General features: G+C 42.8%; 1 protein-coding gene across 2 annotated transcripts in view; it reads right to left on the minus strand.

The window, feature by feature from the left end:
- Positions 1-23,110: 23,110 nt before the first annotated feature.
- The window catches only part of LOC149471142 (cyclic nucleotide-binding domain-containing protein 2-like), a 349,105-nt gene continuing 344,768 nt past the window's right edge, over positions 23,111-27,447 (minus strand). For both annotated transcript variants that reach the window (XM_089656547.1, XM_089656541.1), the window contains one exon: positions 23,111-23,609. In XM_089656547.1, coding sequence (XP_089512673.1) covers positions 23,511-23,609 — 99 coding nt within the window. In that variant the 3' untranslated portion in view covers positions 23,111-23,510. The remainder of the gene's footprint in view (positions 23,610-27,447) is intronic.

The following is a 27,447-nucleotide window of genomic DNA, read 5'->3' on the forward strand; positions in this document are numbered from 1 at the left end:
GGGGGGGGGGCGATCAAGGGGTTAAACAGGATTACTGGTGTACTGGCGGGCAAACTGGCGCTATCTGGGAGGGGTGCTAACTCTATCGGAAGTCGCCAGCGACACTGATACAGTGATCAGTAAAAATTGGTTCACTGATCAGTGACACTGGTGACAGGGCAGTGAAGAGGTTAACTGGAGGGGGGGCGATCAAGGGGTTAAACGGGATTACTGGTGTACTGGCGGGCAATCTGGCGCTATCTGGGAGGGGCGCTAACTCTATCGGAAGTCGCCAGCGACACTGATCAGTAAAAATCGCTTCACTGATCAGTGACACTGGTGACAGGGCAGTGAAGGGTTAACTGGAGGGGGGGGGGGGGCGATCAGGGGGTTAAATGTGTCCTAGAGTGTTCTAACTGTAGTGTAGTGCTTGTGTACTCACTTTTTGGATGTCTTCTTCAATGTCTGGAACGGAATGTGTCCAGGCAGAGAAGAATGACATCATATCCTGCCCTGTGTATTTGTCAACACAGGACAGGGACCGATCATGTGATTTCAGCCAGAAATCACTGGCTGAAATCTAATGATTGATCCCTCCTGGATCGAATCGGATCACCCGCGGGTCGGCGGGAGCGCGCGCGCGCGCCCCCTGCCGGCGAAAGTGTCGGGAGCGCAGAACCTGTTTTTAAACATGGTTTTGCGCTCCACTGCCGCCCTGCACACGTATATACACAGTGGCAGGGCGGCAAGCGGTTAACAGTGCGTGCTGCCTGTCTGCTGGCCAGTTCTTTCCACAACGTCCTGGATTCCCTGCATGCTTAGCAGCTTTTCCTCCATTTCTAAAGACTATTTATCCCATGGTACCTTGCTGCATGAAAGCAGTGATTCCGGTACTAACCTCCTGAACCTCCTCTTTTCAGCAACTCTGTAGTTCAGAAGGCAGGCTCTGTGAAATGTGTGACACAGCAGTGCCTACCCACAGGGTATAGTGACTACATGTCTCAGAACTGAAGGAGGTAAATGTGTGGGGACCGTCACAAAGTAAGTTTACAAAATGTCAGTCATTCAGATTAAAGCAGTAGTAAAGTCTAAAAAAAAAAATAGGCCCTTTGGCAATTTAAGTCATAATGTCTTAGTATGCACCACACATTACTAGCACATTTTGACAGACATACCTTAAAACAAAGCCCTCCAGTGGCATACTTCCATTGCTGTTGGCACTTCCATCTTCACCGGGTCTTTCTTTCAGGTTTGCAGGCTCTGCCCATTTGAATGGCCAGGCCGCAATGACATCACTCCTGTGCATGTGTACAATGGATGATGTACTTGAGTATGGCATCCATTGAAAGTGCAGTGCACATGCACCGTTGATGTCAACAGCCTCTACAAATATGAATATCTCCAAAACGGTACACGTTTAGGAGATATTCACTGTACCTACAGGTAAACCTTATTGTTTTGTGCTTGCTAGTTTCCTGTGTATATCTCGACATGCAGCTAAACCCTCCTGTTCAGCAAAAAGCCAGTCTGAATTTAATCTTGAAGTTTTATTTAAAAAAGGGTGGTTGAAACTATTAGAAAAATCAGGTGAGGAAAACACGCAAGCAATGTAACAACATACAGAAAGCTCAATGACTATAGATGGAGATAAGTGATTCTCACCAGTGATGTTGCCTTTAGGGGATGCAAAGGATGCAAGTCATAGTCCCACATGTGCTCCGATAGCTGGTTCCTTCTCTCCCAGTTCCTACAATGGTGTCTGAATTCTCAATAAGCATGTCAGGCACCGCCCGGCGGGATCTCTAGTGACCCACAGAACAGGATTCCCCAGGGAGCGGAGTCTAAGCCCCAGTCTGCCTTTTCACCAGAGCCCCTGATGGTGGGGATGGACTTGGTGCGAGACTGAAACCAGGTTGCGACCCCTGAGTGCACCCAACTGTGGTAGAGGGGTCCCGCCGAGGGTACGTGCCGGGGGGGTGAGCCTGCTGTGAAGAGGCTGACAAGTCCAGGTCCCGAGCGGGATGGATGACAGTCAAAAGGTCCAGGTCCCGAGCGGGATGGATGGATGACAGTCAGGAGTGAGCGTAGTCAGACTAGCCAGGTCGGTAACGGTGGAGGCAGGTAGGTACCAAACAGTAGACAGAGAGCAGCCGGGTCACGAGCCAAGGTTCAGCAACGGGAGGTCCAATAGTAATATACAACAGGCAGGAGAGTAGTCAGGGACGAGCCGGGGTTCAAAGCAGGAGAAGGTCAACACAAATCAGGACAAGCAGGATCGGCAACAGGAACACACTTCAGAACATGGGTACAGGAACTAGACCTTGCGGCAACCTAGTCACTCTGGCCAGTTTAAATAGTGCGCCCTGCACAGTCATTGGTGCAATTACCGACGCCGACGCCCAGGTCCTAGTGCCTGCACATTAGTGCACCTAGGCAATCTGTGTATGTGCAGACCTGTGAGCCGCTGCGAGACCCGCAGTCCCTGACAAAGCATCTCTTTCCTTTCTATTAGAATTATGGGAATTTTTTATTAACTCTTAACACTTCTCTGAACAGCCTCTAGTTTCTATAAAACATTGAATTTATTAACAACTCTATCTAGTGGTCAAATTTGATATTGCAGGCAGGGCAGGCATAAAATATTCCGCTGCTGGAAGCAGAACACTTATTATAGGCTTACCTGGTACAAGTAATAAAGTGGAATTTAGCATTGCTTTAACAGGAGCAGGCTAGAAATAATTGAAATATAATGTTGAAATGCATATATGATTTTATATTTTGATCATACATACACATTAAGCATAAAATAGCTTCCCGCCCTAAATTGTAAGAAGTAGTAAAAGGGGTTTCTGAGGGATATCTACAGAATTCTTATAAAAATTACATGTAGGCTGTGCAAATATTTTTTTCTTTAAATATTAAAAATAAATTGCATTAAAGCATAGCCAAACACTTTTATATAGTTTTGGATAGCACGGATGGGGGGGGGGGAGCAGCTGCCTTGGGAGCAACATTTTTAATGGGGGGGTTACAGAGTGACTATCACTCACTGTTACCGAACTAAATTTCACCATAGACTGCTACCCAACATTCTGACTAGGACAGGGCACCTTGAAGAGTGCATCACAAACAAAGGATTTCCCAGCAACACTTACCAGCCACCCTGCACAATAATCAATGTGTCCTTGTCTAACAGTTTGCGTTAAAAACAGAGGGTTTTATTTGCAGACATTTGCAAATACATGCATAAGCCACAATTCTGCATCAAGGGTACTTGGTATACTGTGGACCTAACTCTAAAATTTCCAGAGCTTCCATAGTAGGAGCACATCTATCAAAGCGTAGGTTAAGGGCAGGTGTGCTTTGAGGAGCCCATCCGTCCTTAAAGGTACAGGGATGCACGTGACTCCCAGCTATAGCAACATTACAGCAAAGGCATCCAGTGTGTTCCTGCATCCAAATTAGCCAACGTCACAAACAAATGTCATCCATCCCAACCTATAACCAGCGTAAGGTGCACATGGAATGGCAATGCACATCACAAACACAAAGGATTTCCCAGCAACACTTACCAGCCAGCCTGCAAAACAACCAACTTAGCCCTGTCTAACAGTCTGCGGTAAAAACAGAGGGTTTTGTTTGCACGCATTTGCAAATACATGCGTAAGCCACAGTCCCACGTCAAGGGTCCTCTGTATACTGTGGACGTAACTCTAAAATTTCCAGTGCCTCCATAGTAGGAGAACATATGTCAATGGATAGGTTAAGGGTAGGTGTGCCTGGAGGAGCCCATCCCTGTTTAAAGGTACAAGGATGCACGTGACGCCAAGCTATAGCAAAATTACAGCAAAGGCATCCAGTGCGTCCCTGCATCCAAATGAGCCAACTACACAAAAAAATTACAACTGTCCCTACCAATAACCAGCCTTAGCAGCAAGTTGCACATGGAAGGGCAATGCACATCACAAACAAACAATTTCCCAGCAACACTTACCTGCCAGCCTGCAAAACAATCATCTTGGCCCTGTCTAATAGTTTGCGGTAAAAACAGAGGGTTTTGTTTGCACGCATTTGCAAATACATGCGTAAGCCACAGTCCCACGTCAAGGGTCCTCTATATATTGTGGACCTAACACTTTCAGAGTGGCAGCGATGACCTTGTCCTGGCACTTCATTAAGCAGACAAGCCATACTGAGTGAAAATTCAGCAAGTTTCATAACTGACTTGAGTGAACCTTTAATTTTATTTGAAAAAATAAGAACATTTCCTCGGCGTGAGATGATATCCTTGTTTCCTTAGAAATACATCTCTATAAACCTGAGAAATATGATTTGCAAAGCATTTCAAAGGACGCATCTAAGCTGCCGTTGTTACTGCTGATGAATAGAGCTGCATCTGAGCCCCCATATTCTTCTATCTCTGCAGATACATTTCATGTACAGGAGATGGCAACTCACCGCTTACTTATTGGAATTAATGATGCGTTCTGAAAGAAGAAAAAAGTGCATGTTTGATCTCCGGGTTGTAATAAAGATAGATTGTAGCGCAAATTAAATCTGTGGCCATGTCTTGCATTTGTTTTACATATCTTAAATGGAAACTTCAGCTATCAAATACTTAGCGTGATAAATTGCTCTATGCATTATCATAAATCAGTAAACAACACTGAGGAAGAGGAATGATTGCACAGTCTGGCATGTATCACTAAACCCGCATTAGAATTGGGAAATCATTTATTCGCTGTAAGAAACATTAGTTTTGTAAACATTTCTTCCCATAAATATTGTTTTTGCTTCAAAGAAAAACTTTTGACACAGAATAAAAGATTATGAGAAATTCTACATCATATCAGGATATGGGTATGTAGTATTTCTTCTTCTGCCAGCTTAAACAGAACTTGAAAAGTGTGTTACAAATAAGCTGAGAACAAATTGCTAATTAAAAGGAACCTTTCGTAAGGCTGAATTCACAAAGCCTGAGCAAAGGCACGCTATATCAGTCATGTAACTGTAATTTTCAATTTTTTTTGGACTGAGAATAACTATCATTAATTTGAAAATGAGGTTACTTATCCTGTAATGTTGACTTAATGAATTGTACCTATAGTGATAAAATGATCAGAAACCACTGTTATCAGTTCCCTGTTATTGGAGGGGAACTGCCAATAACAACTGAAATTAAAGCAGTGGTAAACTCCGCATTTTAGCTTGTACCTAAAGTTAAGCCAATAACAAGGTTTACCTGTAGGTACAGTGAATATCCCTTAAAACGTCCCGTCAATCCAGAGTGTTATGCCCCGACCGATGACTCCACAGGCATGCACTGTAGTGAGCTCATCACGGCTCAGCCATTCAAACAATCGGAGCCCACGAATCCGAAAGGAATACCTGGTGAAAATGGCATCCCTGTCAGCAGTGACAGAGCACTGCTGGAGGGATCCCTTTTACAGGTAAGCACATTATGCTATCAGCAGGGGAACATTTTTTTTTGTTACACAGTTTACTTCCACTTTAAGAAGTCATAAGATGAGAACTCCTTTCAGTTTTCAACCTTGGCAACAGATGGGTGCTTGTAGTGACTGTAGCTCTGCATAAATCACAGTAAAACAATGAGACGTCATCCGCACTCTGTTGCAAACATATACACTCCTTTATAAATGCAATGTCACATTAGTCCATGAAGTGTTTCAGAGCTGAGCATGGTCTCCCCCTCAAGGTGACACTATGGGGTTTATTTACTAAAGCTGGAGAGTCCAAAATCAGACTCCCTTCTGCATAGAAACCAATCAGCTTCTAACCTCAGCTTGTTCAATGAAGCTTTAGCAATGAAACCTGGAAGCTGATTGGTTTCTATGCAGAAGGGAGTCTGATTTTGGACTCTCCAGCTTTAGTAAATAAACCCCTATGTCTCATCATTTTACAGGCTAAATTAAAAGAAAAGCATGGGGTTTTAAAAAAGACAAAAGCAAACTATGGTGTGATGCTGTATTTGACTATCGCCAGCTCTAAGCCCGAGAACTGAGCAATCACATGACTACTGATCACTCAGTTCTTGGTCAGCTATGGGCAGAGAGCAGTGACTGTCAGTTGCTCTCTGCTCTACCCCTCCAGTGCTCACGAGGCTGGAGAGGGGGTAGGTGCAGCCAGCTTGGCTCTCAGCTGAGGGCTTGAGATCCAGAGCCAACTGTCATTCAGGGATCCTTTCAGAGCCTAGACAGACTCTGTGACGTCAGCCAAAAGAGGGCTTTAGCCCACTGTCAGCTGATTCTGGGTCACAGTAGGGCAAAAATAAATGCTCTCCTGTGAAATACAAGAGAAGTATGGCCAAAAAAGGTTTGACCATACCAGTCTTTTAAGAGCCAGAAGCAGCCAAAATGGGGATCTTTATTAAAATATTTCTGATTGTAGAGTAGTCTAAGCTTATAGTTTGATATGAATGTTATTAAGCATTAGAATGACATTGAAACACCAATAGGAAGGCTTTCAAAGTGCAAGGAGGGTAATTTTAATTTTTACAAATTTTATTTTTACAAGAAAAGTTTAGATCTGCTCAAAACCTCTGCAGCCTACAGGGTATCCCTTGACCTACTGAATGTTTTTGCATAACTAGGGTAAGTTAGTACTTTTACTCCCTCTCGCATATTTAATGTTTTTTTATCTAGCGAAAAGACAGTCTTCTGGAGAGTCATAACAAGGTCTTACACTGTTGCTTTGCCAGCCGGAACGCTCTGTGAATCTAAACTAGGGGTCTCCAAACTGTGGCCCATGGGCTGGACGTGGCCCTTTGCTTGCCTTTATCTGGCCCTTGGGGCACTTTTTCTTCCAGTGATGCGAGGCACTATACCTCCCACTGACACTAGTGGTGGGGTACTATTCCTCCCATTGACACCAGAGATGGGGTACTAATACTCCCACTGACACTAATGATGGGACACTAATGACTTCTCCCACTGATCACCAAGTCTATAGTATTGTTAACTTCCACTGATGCCAGGGCATTTTCTACTCTACTTGCCACAGTCCAGACCCCTAAAATTTGAAGGGCAGTGCACTGTCCCTTTGTTTTGAAAGTTGGGAGACCTCTGAGTTGAACCAAAGTTTTGCTTGAGGCAAAACTCAGCTAGCATCCAGTACAATCAAAAAAGTGAGACTCCCCAGCAATAAACGCTTGATCTTTAGTTAGCAATTTAAACCAATTAGTTAAAGCTTGGGAAATAAGAATGGTGGTAAGTTAATGTTAAAGAGCCTATCCCACTAAGGAGTAGATGTATCCAGAGGGTACTTTCAACTTTTTGTCACTAACGTATGGAGCATCTTTAATGGGGATAGTCAGAATCTTGTCAAGGCAAGACACTGGAGATTCAACCACATTTTGTGATAAAATCCCCCCGGAATAGAATAAAGGTTAGGGTAGCTTTTTTAGATTTTTTTTTTTAATTTATGTTTAATGCTAAAAATGTAAACTATACTTTTTTATTACTTTTAAATGAGGTAACTAATTAATTAAATGTTGCTTGTGAATGTTTGACATTTACTGCTTGCAGCCAGCAAGATCTAAATGTGTTTGACAAAAGATACATAACCCTTTACTCTGTGCTGGCAAGGTTGAGAATATCTTATGTAATAGAGGAACACGTTTAGCCAGAAAAAAAAAGATAGTACCGGTCTTTCTCTGTAGAAGGGCCAGCATACATTTCAACAACAATATTATTGGTATGTGCTATAATAAATGTATATATGTAAAATAAAGATTTCAACAAATATTAAAATGTGTATATATATATATATATATATATATATATGTGTGTGTGTACAGTTATGCTTAAAAGTTTGAAATCGTGAAATTTTGGCATTGATATTGAAAATGTGATTGATCATGCCAAAAAATTTTTTATTTAAGAATAGTGATAATATGAAGTCATTTACCACATAGTTGGTTCCTTTTTAAATCATAATGATAACAGAAATCAAATGGCCCTGATCAAAAATTTACATACCCTGGAATGTTTGGCCTTGGTAAAGACATGCAAGGTGACACAACTGGTTAAAATGGCAATTAAAGGGTAATTTCCCACATCTGAGGCTTTTTAAACTGCAATTAGTGTCTGTGTATCAATAAACAATGAGTTTGTTAGCTCTCATGTGGATGCACTGAGCAGGCTAGATACTGAGCCATGGGGAGAAGAAAAGAACTGTCAAAAGACCAGCATAACAAGATAATGGAACTTTATAAAGATAGAAAAGGTTATAAAAAGATATCCAAAGCCTTGAATATGCCAGCCAGTACTGTTCACTTTTTAAGAAGTGGAAAATTTGGGTATCTCTTAATACCAAACCAAAGTCAGGTAGAGCAAGAAAGATTGTAGCCACAACTGCCAGAAACATTTTTTGGGATACAAAGAGAATCGCATAGGTAGTCAAAATAGAAGCCAGGGTTCGGATGCCAGTGCGGGTAATCAGACGAGCCAGAGTAAGGAAACCAGATGTCAGTGTAGTCAGAAACCAAAAATCACAAACAGGAATTGGAAGAGAAGTCAGCCAGACCGAGTTGAAGACAGGAACAGGCAGGAACACACTGGATATTATAGACTACTCAAGGGCAAGGAGGAAATGAGCTCAGCTGCTAAAATAGTAAAAAGGGCTGGCTGTAGGCTGGACTAATGAGACAGGTAATGGTATCCAGGTGAGTCACTGTAGAGACAATGAGTAGCTGGTAATTAACCGACAGCTAAGCAGCTTTTGAGCACTGAAAGAAAAGAACTGCTTGTTAAGTAGCAGGAGCTCAGCCTTGACAGTACCCCTCCTTAATGACTCCTCCCCCTTGGGGGGCACCAGGCTTGAGGGGAAAATGTAAATGGAAAGCACATAGGAGTTTAGGAGAATGTACGTCTGAGGATGAGACCCAAGAGCGTTCCTCCAGACTGTAGCCCCTCCAGTGAACTAGATATTGTATGCGTCCACGAATCTACGGGAGTCAATGATAGACTGCATCTCATATTCCTCATGGTTGTCAACCTGAAGCGGGTGAGGTACCAAGGTGGTTGCACACATAAGGTTTTAATAAGGAAACATGGAATGTGTTGGAAAAACCCATGTTGGAAGGAAGATTTAATGTGTATGCCACTGGGTTAACCCTAATAAGGCCCAATATACAGATGCACCAGGTTTAGTGAGGGAGCATGGAGTCGGAGGTTATGAGAAGACAGACAGACCCTTTCCCCAATTTCATTGGAGGGTGCAGGTAGGTGCCAGCGGTCAGCAGTGAGTTTGTACCTCTATCTGGAGTGTTGCAAGGATTCTTGCAAGCACCCATGTGAAATAGAGTTTTCGGAGATGTTCCTCTAACGCAGGAATTCCCTGTGGGACAAATGTATCAGGCAACATGGATGGCTGGAACCCAAAGTTCTCCATAAACGGAGATAATCGGGAGGTGACATTGATGGCGTTATTGTGAGACAAGTCCGCCCAAGGTAACAGGACCAACCAGTTGTTATGATGGTCTGAAATATAGCAACATAGGAACTGTTCCAAGGCTTGGTTGGCCCGCTCTGCAGCCCCATTGAACTGCAAGTGATATGCCGAGGAGAAGGAAAGCTGAATTCCCAACTGTGCACAAAAGGTTTGCCAAAACCTGGATACAAGCTGGCTACCCCTTTCTGAGATGATCAGGATGTGTCAGCACTGGGGCTGCAGCAAAAGCGTCTTTGAGGGATTCAAAGGCTTTAATGGAATCCGACCAATTCTGTGGGTTGCCCTCCTTTCTGGTCATATCAGTCAGAGGTTTAACCAGAGAAGAGAAATTATGAATACATTTCTGATAATGGAGGATGTAGACCTATGGGCCACTATAAGACTGCAGACAGTTTCTATGGGTCCTTTGAAAACCCACCAGCAGATATGACATAACCCAAAAAGTTAACTTGTTCACAATGAAACTCATACTTTTCCAACCTCTGTAGCACACAGGAGACGTCTGTGTGGTGGATTTTGATAATATGAGAATATCATCGAGTTAAATCACCATACATTGCTGCAGCATATCTTGGAGGACATCATTAATAAATTCCTGGAAAACTGCAGGAGCGTTGCAAAAACCAAAGGGCATTATGAGGTATTGGTAGTGTCCGCTCCTAGTATTAAATGCAGTTTTCCATTTGTTGCCCTCTTTAATCCTCACAAGATTGTATGCCCCCCTCAAATCGAGCTTAGTGAAGATTGTTGCTCCTTGAGGTGGTCAAATAATTCCGTTATCAATGGGATCGGATAGGCATTTTTAATAGTAATGCGATTGAGACCCCTTATAATTGATACACATCATACTTCCCCATAGCCTTATCCTCCATGACAGATAGAGGGTAAACCCGGCCACAAGGAGGAATGGGACAAGGTTGAAGATCAATTGTGCAGTCATAAGGCCGATGAGGTGGCAAAATACTATCCTGACCTTTGTCAAAGACATCAGAGAATTCCTGATACTCCTTTGACAAGGAAGAGACTGTAGACATGCACAAGACCCTACTCATTTTCTGAAAACAAGTATTAGTGCATTGTGGTGACCATGACAGAACCTCGGCTCTATGCCAATCAAATGAAGAATTGTGCTTCTGTAACAAAGGATAACCAATGACAATTGGGTAATGAGATGAGGAAATGAATTTGAATTGTATTATCTCATGGTGAAGAGACCCTACAGCCATGGTCAATGGAGCATTTTCATGGGTCACATGGGCAGGCTGTAGAGGTCTCCCATCAATAGCCTCAATGGCAAGTGGTTAGGCATGAGGCTGCAGTGATATTGAGTGCTTCAACAGGAAGGCATTATCTATGAACAAGCCTGCAGCTCCAGAATCGATTAGTGCCTGGGTGTTGATGGAAAACTCAGATCAGAAAAGGGTAACTGGAACTAGAGGTTTATATTTAAGGATAACTGTGGACGCAAAGATGCCACCTAAGGTCTGTCCCCTACAGGACTTCAGGTGTGGGAGTTTCCTGGACAGATTGGACAAAACTTCAATAAGTGAACTGCTTGGCCACAGTAAAGGCACAATCTCTCCTTTCTTCTAAAGGTCCTCTCTTCGGCAGACAGACTCGTGAAGCCCAGCTGCATGGGCCCTATTTCACTGGAGGACTCAGGCCCAGGAGGCATGGGAGGTGAGGGAGGCTTTATAGGAAGGTCTCTCTCGGAGTCTGGTATCAATGAGAATGGCAAACAAAATCAACCCCTCAAGATTCTTAGGTATTTCGAGCTGCAAACTCAGCTTTAATATTATCAGAGAGACCAAGGGAAAAAGCAGCCACGAGAGTCTCATTGTTCCAAGCAATCTCTGCTCCCAGAGTACAGAATTCAATAGCAAGAATTCTCGTACTCTGTTTAATGGTCATGAGGCTCTTGGCAGCAGAGGTGGAGCGAGCGGGAATATCAAATACAGTTTTAAAAGAGACCACAAACTAAAGGTAATTCTGGACAACAAGTTTCTGTGTTTCCCATAGAGGGTTTGCCCAAGCCAAGATTTTGTCAGAAAGCACAGAAATAATGAAGCCTACTTTGCTTCTATCCATGGGGAAGGCCTGGGGCAGCATCTCAAAATATATTTCAACATGGTTGAGAAACCCTCTCCAGTGAGCTGGATCACCCCCAAACCACTGGGGAAGTGAAGCAGAACCAGTCATAGCTCTTACAGTGGTAGTATCAGAGGCGGCTGCCTGAACCGAGATAGGAGCAGCAGCAGGGATGGCTCCAGATGAGCAGATTAGGAGCATTTGTAATGCTATGATAAACTGATCCAAGTGGTGGTCCTGCTTGTCCAGCCTGGAAATAATATTGTGACTACGTGGATTGCAGGCATCTTCTAAATTCATGGTCCTTGCGTAATGTCAGGACGATGAACCAGGCGGAGACAAAAAATGCAATTAAATTCATACCTTTAATGAAATAGCAAATATAACATAGATCAGGAAGGTATTCAAAACAGAAGCCAGGGTTTGGATGCCAGAGCAGGTTATCAGAGCCAGAGAAAGGAAACTAGAAGTCAACGTAGTCAGGTGCCAAAAATCACAAACAGGAATCAGAAGAGAAGTCAGCCAGACTGAGTTGTAGACAGGAAAATAGCAGGAACACACTAGAGATCATAGACCACGCAAGGGCAAGGAGTAAATGAGCTAAGCTGCTAAAATAGCAAAAAGGGCTGGCTGTAGGCTGGACTAATGAGGCAAGCAATGGTATCCAGGTGAGTCACTGTGGAGGCAATGAGTAGCTGGTAATTAACCATAAGCTGAGCAGCTTCTGAGCACTGAAAGAAAAGAGCTATTGTTTAACCTCTTGGCGCCGGCCGAACGCAAATGTGCAGCCTCCCGGCATCTGGGCCTAGACGCCGAGCGGCCGCACATTTGCGTTCCATTAAACAGTCCCAGCACACATGTCTGGTACTCACGGAAAGGTCTCAATCTCCTCTTATGATAGGGACCTTTCCCGATCATGTGACCGCCGTAATGGTGTGTCACGGCAGTCACATGACCCTAAACCCCGCCCCCCCTCCCGGCTTCTGAAACCCTTAAAGGGCCGGGAGGCGCTGGCGCCAAGGGGTTAAGTAGCAGGATCCCGCCCCAGACAAGAGCACAATACAACAATACTTGAACAAAAATTAGTTGCATGTTCGAGTTGACAGAAAGAAGCCTTACTGCGCCAATGCCCCAAAAAAGTCCGGTCACAATACACACTGTAAACTGGAGTGACAAGACCAAAATAGAACTTTATGGTCACAGCCATAAGCGCTGTGTTTGGAGAGGAGCAAGCAAGGTCCATGTGAAGCATGATGTTAGCTCGCTGATGTTTTAGGGGCGTGTGAGCTCTAAAGGCATGGGGGATCTTGCGAATTTGATGGCAAGATGAATGCAGCATGTAATCAGAAAATACTGGCAGACAGTTTGCATTCTTCTGCACGAAAGCTGTGCATGGGATGCTCTTGGACTTTACAGTATGAAAAAGACTCTAAGCATAAGGGCAAGTTAACCCTCCAGTGGTTTTATCAGAAAAGGTGAAGGCTCTAGGGTGGCCATCACAGTCTCCTGAGCTCAATATCATCAAGCCACTCTCGGGAGATCTCAAATGTGCAGATCATGCAAGAACACCAAAAACTTTGCGTGACCTGGAGGCATTTTGTCGGGACGAATGGACAGTTATACCACCTGCAAAAATTTGGGGCCTCATAACTATGCTGTCAATGATGCATGCTGTCATTGATGCTAAAGGGGGCAATACACAGTATAAAGAATGAAGGGTATGCAGACTTTTAAACCGGGGTCATTTCATCTGTTTACTTGTTTCCATGTTATACAGTATATATAAATATATATATACACATAGAGAGAGAGAGGGAGAGAAACAAATATATTGTAAATATTAAAAAATAAAGTTTCCCTAGAAAAATGATGTTCAATTTTCTGCTAGATATAATATATCATATGTAGAAAATACACAGTCGCATAGTTTGATTCTTCCAGCAAAAGTTTTCTTTGTCAGCAAAGCTTCTGAGAATAAATTGTTCATATTAAATTAAACAACTTTTCCTGACATCTGAATCAAGTAACAATGTACACCACTCGATTCAGTTCAGATAGCAATGCTTTCACTTTTCCAGAGACCCATGTACTCTTCCCTCTTCCAAGCACATAAAAAGTAGAGTACAATATATTTTATTTAAGTAGTTGCACCTGCTAAATAAATAAATGTATAGAAGGTTTTGTGTTAACAAAAAATAATCAAATAGCTAAAATGTTGCATAATTGATAAGTGACATAAATCATTGAGTGCATGTATTATTGATCATTATTGACATCATCTATCAGTGACGACTTTGATGTAGTGGAGATACACAGCAGACAAATTCTGTCAAACTTAAAAGCAAAGTTTGATGCGTTAAGAATTGATAGATCATTTTGTTTTGGCACAATGGCTGCTCCAGATGTTGGCAATGAAAATATCACTTTAAAAGATTGTCCATCCTATTCTATTATTTAATTAATGGCGTTGTCGGTAAATTAATCAATTTGTTGTTTTCACTTCAGTCATCCAGTCACATGTGAAAAAATTTCCTGTTGTTGGATTTAATAAAACTTTTATATCACTCTGCTCCCAAAAGTGATGGGAATGCAACATTTCTGAGTTATCACAGGAGCATTAGGTGGGACTAAATCTTCAATGGGTAAGCCTGTTCTGGGGGCAAATGACTTAAGATGGGACATCTTTTTGGAGAGATGTCCTCTTACTTGCTGCTCTGTTTCTGGGCAGCTAGTTAAGGGGAAATATGCACAATCCAAAAAAAATTACAGTGGGAAGGGACAGTAAGGGAAACTTATAACACCTTTTTTTCTCCATCTGTGTCCCATTGGGGAGATTAACCCTCACTTGTTGTCCTATAGTCAAAACTGAAAGTGAGAGGAAATTGCTCCAAAGTGAGGGAATCTCTGGTCGTCAACAGGGTCACCAGCCCCAATTGGAATATTTTCTCTATATTACTGTTCTAGGGACAATACAAAATTTTGGATTTTCTTTCGCTTTCAGTGAAAATGATAAACAGGACAAATAGAGAGGGTGAATCTACCTAACAGGGGCACAGACAGCAATACAAACCTGGCAGGTGTTCTAATCCATCTCCACTTTATCCAAAACTAAAAAATGTTTTGCCTTAAGTTATACTTTAAATAAAACACAGCTGGGATGCTTAAATAAAAGTGCAGTTCAGTTGAACTTAACAGTGATAATTGAAGGCATATCTCAAAGGTAACTGTTTCCGGAAACAGTTAAATCAGTAGGTTTAGTTCTGCTTTAGCAATCAAGGTCAATTCTCAAAAGCCATTTCTTAAAAGAAGGAGTAAAACTCATTTCTAGTGTTGTAAGATTATACCTTTTGCTACATTTAGCAGAAACAGAGTGAGAGATCATTACTGTGTACCCTTAGGTTGCTTTGTAAGAAGAAATTATTGTTTTCCTGCATACATGGGTAGATTTTCTGCAATCATTTTTTTGAGGAATCATAAAATAATCCTCCAATAAGACTGATTAATGGTGCAATCCTACCACAAGTGGTGGAATGTGGCAGGCAAGTCACAGCCTTCCCAGTATTTGTTAAATATATGAGGCCCAAACCTATTAAGATGGGTTTAAACTCTGGACCAATGGACCAAGAGCTTATAGTTAATTTTTTTCGGTGGAGAACAATATAGGGGACACATGAGGTAATAGAGGATTTTTGTTCTTTTGTTCATACTGTATATTAACTTGGAACTAGTTTTCTAGCACTCCCCACCAGAGGGGCCGCTGAGAATAGACAGGCTCTCCCAAGTAGTACAGAGGCTGCCAGTCACACAAGCACAGTTCCGCACACACGGACAATTCAGGATCAGTCTAGGGGATATCTTTTTAGTTGTTTATTGCTGTAGAACAGGAGAGGGGGTTATGGTCTCAAGATACTCCAAAACAATCAGTAACAATGATAGGAGAACAAGCATCTCTGTCTAATCTTCCAAAAGCAGCTTTTTGGAGGTAGCATGGAATGGCCAGTGTATCTAGGACTCCACAGCAGCAGTCCATAAAACCACTTCTGGCACCTAGTTCCCTTGTGGCACTTGCACAACTATTAGTCCCCAGCAAGGTCTTTATTCACAGTGTCCCAGGAGCTGTCTGCAACCCAGCATCCGCAAGTAGATCCTCAGTGACGCACTTAACAAGATCCTTCTCCAGACCAAGACTTCAGTGCAGTGCCCTCCAACAAGTGTAATCCTCTGGCAAATTTCTCCAGGCTTCTCAGCCCAGCAGCTGCTGAGGCCCAGACTGCAGTTTCTTGTCTCAAGGTAAACGGCCCCAAGAGAGTTGGAACCCCCCCGGAGGGAAAGAAAACTCTGTTTAGTCCTACTGCACATGTATCACTTCCCCAGCCACATTCTGGGTGTCTCTGTCAAGGGAATGGCTGATATCTGAGAAATATTCCATTGATCATTTGAATTTCCCAGCCCTATGCTTTGGAAACTTCTTTCAGAGGCAGGTGGGAGTTATGAAATTCTTAGCTCAGGAAACCCTGAACAGACCAACACAATCAATCACTTCACCACTCACTACAATGGAGCCCAAAATCTAAATGTATCTAGCAGCCTAGCTAGAGGAGGGCGCTACAGGGGTATTCATAGTCAACATAACTTTATTGCTATAAACATGTCTCTAAACACCAGTCATTCAGAAAGGTGAAAACTAAGCTAAGTTTCTGGTTGTTAAGCTGGACATACATGGCTTTCTGCTGAATTGACTGAAATTTAAACTGTGGGTGGCCTATTTGCACCATGTTGTAGGAGGGGACTTGACTATGGAACCCCGCTTGAGAGGAAACACACACATACACAGGTTTTAGCATAGTGGACACTTTATGGTGGTTGTTCAGGGTTAGAACAGTCACAAAGATTAAACAATTGTCATTGTATAGTACAAGGCAGTTCAGACTGGGTTTTGATACTTGGTACACTGTATTATTTCCACAGGACAACTGCTGGAAGCATGGTGATATAATCACCTCATACTAGCCCACTGAAAGAGATCTTCAAAATGTTCTACTGTCCCTTACCAGCAGGTTCCTCTCCCTGACCTGCCACTTGCACAAAAGAACACCGAAATGACATAGGGTTTGCTATTTAAAGGCTCCCTCTGAAAGATGGCTGTCTGAACTCCCATGGGACTTTGGCATCAAATCAGATACCAGATTCCCCAGAGAGAAATAATACCTACAGGATGAAAGTATACCTGCACCTGCCTACAACCTGGCTTGACAAACCTCTATTGAAAAATCTAAGGAGCCGAGTAGAAAATTGTCAGCTGATCAGTGACTGCATCCCTGGAGGCAGCTAGCCCAGTCTCAACTTTTTTCTTATCTGTAGTAGTGGACAGCTAGGTGTCTTGAAATGCCCTCATCTGCAGTAGTGGACAGCTAGGTGTCTTGAAATGCCCTCATCTACAGTAGTGGACAGCTAGGTGTCTTGAAATGCCCTCATCTGCAGTAGTGGACAGCTAGGTGTCTTGAAATGCCCTCATCTACAGTAGTGGACAGCTAGGTGTCTTGAAATGCCCTCATCTACAGTAGTGGACAGCTAGGTGTCTTGAAATGCCCTCATCTGCAGTAGTGGACAGCTAGGTGTCTTGAAATGCCCTCATCTGCAGTAGTGGACAGCTAGGTGTCTTGAAATGCGCCCATCTGCAGTAGTGGACAGCTAGGTGTCTTGAAATGCCCTCATCTGCAGTAGTGGACAGCTAGGTGTCTTGAAATGCCCTCATCTGCAGTAGCAGATGGCTAGGTGTCTTGAAATGCCCTCATCTGCAGTAGCAGACAGCTAGGTGTCTTGAAATGCCCTCATCTGTAGTAGCAGACAGCTAGGTGTCTTGAAATGCCCTTATTTATTATTATTATTATTTCAGTTACTTATATAGTGCCATCAATTTACGCAGCACTTTACATATATATTGTACATTCACATCAGTCCCTAACCCTCAAGGGGTGTACAGTCTAAGGTCCCTAACTCCCATTCATACATACACATACTAGGGCTAATTTAGACAGGAGCCAATTAACCTACCAGCATGTCTTTGGAGTCACCTGCAGTAGTGGACAGCTAGGTGTCTTGAAATGCCCTTATGTGCAGTAGTGGACAGCTAGGTTTCTTGAAATGCCCTCATTTGCAGTAGTGGACAGTTAGGTGTCTTGAAATGCCCTCATCTGCAGTAGTGGACATTTAGGTGTCTTGAAATGCCCTCATCTGCAGTAGTGGACAGCTAGGTGTCTTGAAATGCCCTCATCTGCAGTAGTGGACAGCTAGGTGTGTTGAAATGCCCTCATCTGCAGTAGTGGACAGCTCATCTGCAGTAGTGGACAGTTAGGTGTCTTGAAATGCCCTCATCTGCAGTAGTGGACATTTAGGTGTCTTGAAATGCCCTCATCTGCAGTAGTGGACAGCTAGGTGTGTTGAAATGCCCTCATCTGCAGTAGTGGACAGCTAGGTGTGTTGAAATGCCCTCATCTGCAGTAGTGGACAGCTCATCTGCAGTAGTGGACAGTTAGGTGTCTTGAAATGCCCTCATCTGCAGTAGTGGACATTTAGGTGTCTTGAAATGCCCTCATCTGCAGTAGTGGACAGCTAGGTGTGTTGAAATGCCCTCATCTGCAGTAGTGGACAGCTAGGTGTCTTGAAATGCACTCATCTGCAGTAGTGGACAGCTCATCTGCAGTAGTGGACAGTTAGGTGTCTTGAAATGCCCTCATCTGCAGTAGTGGACATTTAGGTGTCTTGAAATGCCCTCATCTGCAGTAGTGGACAGCTAGGTGTGTTGAAATGCCCTCATCTGCAGTAGTGGACAGCTCATCTGCAGTAGTGGACAGTTAGGTGTCTTTAAATGCCCTCATCTGCAGTACTGGACAGCTAGGTGTCTTGAAATGCCCTCATCTGCAGTAGTGGACAGCTAGGTGTCTTGAAATGCCCTCATCTGCAGTAGTGGACAGCTAGGTGTGTTGAAATGCCCTCATCTGCAGTAGTGGACAGCTAGATGTCTTGAAATGCCCTCATCTGCAGTAGTGGACAGCTAGGTGTCTTGAAATGCCCTCATCTGCAGTAGTGGACAGCTAGGTTTCTTGAAATGCCCTCATCTGCAGTAGTGGACAGCTAGGTTTCTTGAAATGCCCTCATCTGCAGTAGTGGACATTTAGGTGTCTGGAAATGCCCTCATCTGCAGTAGTGGACAGCTAGGTGTCTTGAAATGCCCTCATCTGCAGTAGTGGACAGCTAGGTGTCTTGAAATGCCCATTTGCAGTGCTGGAATGCTCCATCTTTTCCTTTCAGAGCACATAGAAATGATAAGTACTATTAATGGTCTTCTCCCTACTTCCAGCTGTGTGATGTCCAGTATCAAACCGACTCCAAGTGTCTAGACTGGCTGTCATTCATTTACCTCTTTAGTTGCTTCTAGGACTATAAATGTGGTGGCATAGTGCCAATGGCAGTGGGCATTACTATTCATTGAGTTCTGTTCGTTATTATTGTACCTGTTTTTTAAGTATTTTTTTTACTCAGAATTTATGCATCATCTACCTATACAGCCATATGTTATGTAGATGGATTTGTGCACTCCTGGTCTAAAGCCTATGAATACCTCTAGAAATCATAACAGCCAGATGTATGGCAGACCAACCGCTATTCTCTTCAAATGACTTTACCAAATACAATTGTTTTCAACATCTGTGTGTTATCATTAAGATACATCTCCGCATCACACCTAATCAAAGGATTAAGACATTTTCTGCACCGTATAAGCTCCTTCGAATGCTGCCTTCCCGCCAGGCCACCCTTGTCATATCATCGTCTGATTAGAAGTTTCCCGATTGCTTGCAGATGTGTTGGGCCTGTCAAACCATAGATGCCTAATCCTGCACAGGGCCAGGTAGGCTGACCTTTAAATCTTTGAGGATATGTGATGCAGAGGATTATATCACCAGATGGAAGTGAATTATGAGTGGCAGATGTATGGAGGGATCTTGTTTTCCTGCTCTGTGTCAATAAATCACTCTGGGGAACATCCAGATAGTCAAATGTGTTATATATTCAAACTAACAACTACAAGGGAATGACAGTCAGTCCTGGCTACCTTAATGAGGAACACGTTCCAATAGCTCTGTGAGTTTATTTTCTGTAAAATTAGATTTCACACAGGGCTGCACAGTTGGGAAATGGAACAAGGTGGTATAATAGTACAATAATGACAGCCAGGGACAGACTCATACCGGGCATTGTAAATAATATATCACAGGGTGCTAGCAAAGAGGCATATGTCTTTGTTGGGTGTCTTATTTAACTTAATTTCTGAATTACTTGGAGTTGCATTTTTTCCTCTATTAATAGTTGAAATAAATCAACAAACATTTGGATAAACATTTTTTTAGTTCTCTGACACCCATGTTCCTGAAAGTTTATTTTATTTCTGCATGTGAGTGGGTTGACAGCTCAAGCAAGGGCTTATCTTTTCTAATTTAATGCTAAGAGTGATTCGATAAATAAAATTGCTGATCAAGATGTTATCTCTCACTAATGTAATAAAAATGGTTCCACATAAATAGAGATGAGCAGAGTAACTTAATCAAAATTGGGTTCGCTGCAGAATTTCAGGATGGTCATTGGTGAAAGTTTACTGAAGATATATATACTGTATGTTGAAATGCAATTTTATATATTACAAAATATATATTTTTAAATATATTCCAGATTTTTTTTAGCATATAAAAAAGTAATTTTAACATATATTTTTAAATATATTTGTAAATGCATTTAAAAAAATTAGATTAAATGTATTTTTAAAGACATACAGTATATTTGAAAATGTAACTCAAATAACCACTCGTTACAACCAAGGTATGCAGAATATGTCTGAATGCATGACACATTGGAGCTTGAAGCAGATGGGCTACAGTAGCAGAAGATCACTCCAGGTGCCACTCCGGGCAGCTAAGAACAGAAAAAGGAGGCTACATTTTACACAGGCTCACCAGAATTGGACAATAGAAGATTGGAAAAACAATGCCTGGTCTGATGAGTCTCAATTTCAGCTGCAACATTCAGATGGTAGGGTCAGAATTTGGCATAAACAACATGAAAGCATGGATCCATCATACCTTGTATCAACAGTTCAGGCTGGTGGTGTAATGGTGTGGGGGAGATTTCCTTGGCACACTTTGGGCCCAATAGTACCAACTGAGCATCGTTTTAACACCATATCCTACCTGAGTATTGCTGCTGACCATGTTCACCCCTTTATGACTACAGTGTCCCCATCTTCTGATGGCTACTTCCAGCAGGATAATGCACCATGTCACAAAGCTCAAATCATCTCAAACTGGTTTCTTGAACATGACAATGTGTTAATTGTACTCCAATGTCCTCCACAGTCACCAGATTTCAATCCAATAGAGCACCTTTGGGATGTGGTGAATTGGGAGATTCACATCATGGATGTGCAGCTGACAAATTTGCAGCAACTGTGCGATGCTATCATGTCTATCGTTAAAGCAGAATTCCACCTGGAAAAAAAAAAAAAATAAGAGTCAGCAGCTACAAAAAATGTAGCTGCTGACTTTTGAAATATAGCCACTTACCTGTCCCTTGGTTCCACAGTGTCCTCACTACCACTGGTTTCACTGGCTGTCTTCTCTCCCTGGTGCCGGCATCTTCAGTGTGGGTACCCGGCTGTGACAGCTTGCAACTTCGCAGCTGGGTGCCCACTGCGTATGCGCGAGAAGCGCTGCTCTTTGTGAATGGCCCTGTAGTCTTCTGGGACTTCTTTCACATATCCCACAAGACTATAGGGAGAGAGGGGGAGGACAACTTCCACTTCCGATCACCTTAGGTGATCGCAGTGGAAGTGGGAGCAGGTACCTGTCAAATTCGGGTACTCGCTCCGCCCCACTCCCCCAAGGTGCCAATCCTTAATGGGGAGTGGGGGACAAAGACTTGAAGCAGAACTTCCCTATTTGGGTGGAGTTCCACTTTAAGGCATTTCTGAAGACAAAAGGAGGTTCAAGCAAGGTACTAGCAAGGTGTACCTAATAAAGTGAACAGTATTGCATAAATAGAATTTTTTAACCCATTCAGGGCAAAAATATATGCACTCTTGTAAGACCCACCTGCACTCATACACACACTGAAGGCCACCACTGCTGATCACCCCAATGTTCCTTTGTTCTTTGGAGGCCCTCATTAAATATCCATTGGTTCTTGACTACAAGGCAGCATGTTACCTCCCCCCAGCATGCAGTTTTCGGACCCAAGCACTGTACCTAATCACCAAGCCAGAACACTCTCACTTGATGAGGTGGAGGAAGAAGATAGCATATACTCCAACACTGTCCAACTGTTTTGATTATATCTTTTAGGTTAAAGCAAGGAAGCAGAATCCCCTGTAGCATAGTAACATACTTTACTAAACAAAAATGCCACACATTTCAAACTCCTTACAATTGTAGAAAAACAATACAGGGCATACAGAATATTACAAATATGCATACAACACACATGCACACGCTATATAATCTTCCTACCATATGAACATTGACAATGGTCTGTATACACTAGGGCAGCCTTTCTCAATCAGAGTGCACAGGCTTCCTGGGATGCCTTGAGGTTTCTTCAGGGGTGCCTTGGCAAAACGTCTAAAAATTGCCCAAAACCTGTATACAAGCCAGCAGGTGGAACAAGCCTGCCTTTTAGTTACACAAAGCCACAGGTTTTCATTGTGCACCATTACGACCTTCTAGCTGCCAGCATCCTGACAACCAATGACATCATCAGTTGATAAGGAGGATGTCAGCTGCCTGCACAGGATCCTAGTTTGACCCTCCCCCACAACTCTCCATCAATGCTGGGGTCACTTTAGCTCAGTGCTGGAGAAAAACTGAGGGAGAAGAGAAAAATTGGAATACTAGTCTGTACCAGTGTGCAAAAGTGTATTTTCTTTGGAAGAATAAATCAACTCTAATTTTGGGTGTCCTACATGTGTGGATGTTGCTGTGTTATATATTAGAATAGTTTTTCACATTTTAAAATGGGGTGCCCCTTTAACATTATGGACAGCATTGAGGCACCCCATTTTAGAATGGGGTGCCTTGGGGCTGTCCATAATTTTAAAGGGTGCCTCGGGACTGTCCATAATTTTAAAGGGTGCCTTGACTGAAAAAAGGTTGAGAAACGCTGCACTAGGGACACACTTAAAAGTTACTTAGCTTGGGTTATAGTTCATGATTCCCATAACAAACAGGACTCCAGGATCTGCTCAGCAATGGCAGGACACCAGTGCTCTCTTAGTGCAGATTTATCCCCAGGTGAAGTTCCTTCTTTGGTCTTCCTAAGTCTAAGGAGCTTCTTCCTTCTACTCAGGTCTTTTTTCAGACTCCCTGCCTTGAATTCAGCACATGGCAGTGTTATCTTATTTCTTGCCTCCCCCCCTTTCCTGCTAACATGACATCCTGTTTAACTAGCCTTTATGAACCAGTTAAACAAGTTAATTAGCACTTGACTAGAGGAAGCCCAGTTTATGAATTCTAGATGATAGCCAAAATGTCTTATTAGATTTATTTATGCAATAAAAAAAATCACTAAAATTGCTATAGCAACACACCAAACAAAGCTTACACAGGGTTAGGGCTCCAATAGAAAAACAGAATGTGCAAAATGACTGAGTCTCTTAAAATAGAGCAAGGAGAAGTTATGGCTATTCCTTCTAAATAAACTCCAATAAACTCAGCACCCCAAAGCTGTAACAAAACATCAGTCCAAACAGCCCAAAGTTTACTGGGACAGCTTCAGAAAGGGAAGGAGAGTTTGGGATATAGTTATCGAAGGCAAATTACACCTTTTTCAAGGAAGGTTAAATGGAGGGTGGAAAATATCATGTGTCTCGGTTTTAAATTCTGAAAGGATTAGCCATCACTGTAGGTTGTTCTAAGCTGCTCACGGAGTCAGTGATGCTTTCTGATAAGCTGCGATTTATAAGCTTGCCATTTTATGTAATCGTGCATTTTCTGCTGCAGTATTTCTTTGGTAGGGTATGGCTGAATCTGTAAAAGAAAAAAAAAGGTCAGTTAATCAGCTGCTTCATTCAGTAGAATGTTACACATTTGTTAAGGACAAATAACAGTTGATGAATAACATGGTAGATTCCAGCTTCTACAGAATGACAGTTGAAAAGGGAAGAACAACTAAACGATGGCAGAAACTTACATTCAATATTTTTTTGAAATATTAACACTTTTTTTTTTTAGTATTGGATAGAGTTGGGAGATTTCTTCAATAGAAACACAGACAGCAATAGAAGATTTTTGCATTTTAAAAAACATGTTTCCGTGTAGTGTTTTCCAGAAACAAATGTATTATGATATAGATGTCGCATCAGAGTGTTGTACCGTGTTAGCCATTGACAGTTTGCCTGAAGAAGAGGCCAGTGTACCTTAAAAGCTTGCTCTACAATCTTTCTAGTTAACCATTAAATAGTATGATTCAAAATCTAAACTTCTAGTGATAGATGTGAACAATATCAGCTTAAAACCCAACTCCAGCAAAGGTTTGTGCAGGGAAGGTTTAGAGGATCTGCTAGGTTTTAAATGCTGGTTTTATTCAGCCCCTCACACCATTACTATCGCATTGTTCAGGCTCATAAATACATATTATGGATGTTTTTATATAGGAATATTTGCATGGGAAACTGTGTAACCGCAATAGAAGGTCATTTTTATCTGAAGTAATCTTGAATATTCCAAGTTTTGTAGGATTTTCAAATGTTTGCCTGGTACTTGACATTTATAAAGCAATTTCTATATCTCACGTAAGCCATGATTAATGGATTAGAGGAACCCTTGTTGATATATTTATATCTGCCCTAAGTGGTGACAGGATGCCTGGTTGAAGACATGGATTTAGATAACTGCTGTATGCTATGCGACTATTTCCACTCGATTATGGATTGCCTATGGAAGAGATATATTTTGTTTGGATTATAACATATATTAAAGTACTAGGCTATATGAATACATAATCTGCAGTGGGATTCTCAAGCAAAATTGAACTATGTAATTGGAAATAATTACCAACACATAATATATGATGAAGTGTCACACTCAGGAACTCCTTAAAGCGAAACTAAACCCATCAATTTAACTGTTTCCCAAAATGCCTAGGCCTCATTCACATGGGTGTACTATAGTGTATGCCCATGCAAGGGCCGTGTTTTCCCACATGGAGATGCACAGATGTTCCATGAGGGGAAACAGTGCATGCAATCATGATTCATCTGACCACAGAACAGTTTTCCACTTTGTAACATACCATTTTAAATGAACTTTGGCCTAGAAAAGACAGCAGTGCTTCTGAATCAACTTGCATTTCTGAATGGCACAGCAAACTGTGTGTCACAGACAGTGATTTTTGGAAGTATTTCTGAGCCTAACCATTGATGCCCATCACTGAATCAGGCCTGTTTTTAATGCAGTGAGGTCTGAGGGCCCGAGGATCATGGACATCCAATATTGTGTTTTGGCCTTGTCTCTTGCACACAGAGATTTCTCCACTCACCTGTCCCTTGGTTCCACAGTGTCCTCACCACTGCTGGTTTCACCGGCTGTCTTCTCTCCCTGGCGCTGGCATCTTCAGTGTGGGTACCCGGCTGTGACAGCTTGCAGCTTCACAGCCGGGTGCCCTCTGCATATGCACGAGAAGCGCTGCGCTTTGTGAATGGCCCCGTAGTCTTCTGGGACCTTTCACATGTCCCACAAGACTATGGGGAGAGAGGGGGGGGTACAACTTCTACTTCTGATTGCCTTAGGTGATCGCAGCGGAAGTGGGAGTGGATACCTGTCAAATTCGGGTACCCGCTCCCTCCCCACTCCCCCAAGGTGCCAATGCTGATGTCTACTGGAGGTGATTGTAGCCCTACCTCTGCTTATTTCTGCAAACAGAGCTGGGGGGGGGGGCAGGACCATCATATTGAATGGGCACACTTGAGCAAAGCCCAGGTGCATAGGGGGATGTGCCCACGACCAGGTCTGTGTTGGGGGTTCACTGGTGATTTGACCACTGGTGACACTCTGACTTCTGGTGACACCTCTCTCACCCCCCCTCTCTATCACCCCCTCTTTCTCACCCCCACTCTCTCGCACCCCCACTTTCTCGCACTCCCACTCTTTTGCACCCCCACTCTATCTCAACCCCATCTCTCTCTATTACCCCCCCCCCAACCTTTGCCTCCCTCTCTCACCCCTCCTCTTTCCTGCCAACCTATAACTCTGTTATGTTGGGGTTATAGGCTGGCCACTCTGCTGTAAGTTAGGATTAGGGGGCTTAGGGGGACTCAAATTTCTTGCCTTGCCCCAGGTGCTGATAGCCCACACTGCTAAAAGAAAACTGTCTTCTAACTTTTTTAGCTGGATGCTGGATTCAAAGCAAATTTGTCAAGCCCTGAAGTAATGTACAGTGTGGCATACATAGTAAAGCAGTCCAGAGTAAGGAACGTAAAATGTGGTATAAAGAGTAGAAAGCTCCACAGCAACTGAGGAACAGGGTGGGGAATGGTGTAATGAATTGTAGGGTAAGTGATATGTAGCACAACATACAGAGTAAAGCAATTCAAAGTAAGTGATGTTCAGCACAACACAGAGAGTAAAGCAGTGCATGGTAAGTGATATACAGCACAATGTAGAGGGTAAAGCAGTACAGATTAAGTGATGTACAGAGGAGGTAGAGGGTATACAGAGTGAGAGGGTCCAGAGTAAGTGACCCACAGCATAGTATACAGAATAAAGCAGCCCATAGTGAGAAATGTACTTTATAGTGTACTAAGTTAAATGTACCGTACGTTCTATGAGGATTCATTTTTGGCCATAGCTTGGCTCAGTCCCTGCAACTATGCTGGTAATCAAGTGGCTGCTGTGTTGCTGGAGCCTGTCCTGAAAACTGGGAATGCCATCACTATCCTAACCTTTCTTTTCAGTGATGGCAGTGCAATCTGAACTGTTACAGCTAACTGCAGTGAGCGCTGAAGAAGAGTTTAAACTAGTATTGGCTGTGCTGAATGACTTTCTGAACAATTGGAGATAAGTACAGTGACCACGTTAGAGCAACTTGCAAGGAAGCAGCAAACCAGAGGACTCTTGCTACAACAGGAGCCGTAAAGTATAGAAAACAGCACAAAGTAGCTGTCTATTGGGTTTGATGATTGTAGGGGCCCTTAAAGACAATGGTGCCCTGGATAATTGCTCTGCAGTAGGCAGCAGAGCATAACAGTAACCATCTGTCTTAGACAAACCTACTTGTAAGTGGCCCTTGGTTCAGCTTTGCAGGAACAGGTCCAAATCTACCACACTGGCTCTATACACTTTCAGGTTCTTAGTACCTATTCAACCCAAAGCCTGCTCAGGAATCACTAATTACATTTTGCTCCTGAGGCCTCAACTTCCCTGCAGTATCAGGCCTAGTTCATAGGGGATCCCATGTTATACCTGAGGCCCATAGGAATGGAGCCCCAGATAGTGGGCAGGTGCTTTTGACACTGATGGATCCCTCATCACTAAACCACCACTCACTTCTTACCCAAAATGGCTGCTAAAGTCACTTTCCCAGGGTATTGACTTTGCATTCAAGTCTCCCAGAGACTGACCATTCCAACACAAGGAACTGCAGCACCACTAACCATTCCTGGCTGCTGAAAGGTAGTTACCCAGTTGACATTCACCTCATATAATTATTTTGAATTAATATATCAATGAGACACTTCTTCATCTATGTTTCTTTACTGTATAATAACACAGTTTACAGGGTAAGTGGCAACATATGCTTTACACATTACATTACATTCCAAAAGCATGGAAAGACAAAGTCCAAAAAGATGGCAGAATTACCAAAAAT

This window comes from Staurois parvus, unplaced genomic scaffold (assembly GCF_062004578.1).
Source record: "Staurois parvus isolate SC_StPar_1 unplaced genomic scaffold, SC_StPar_1.0 ptg000027l, whole genome shotgun sequence".
Classification (NCBI taxonomy): Eukaryota; Metazoa; Chordata; class Amphibia; order Anura; family Ranidae; genus Staurois; species Staurois parvus.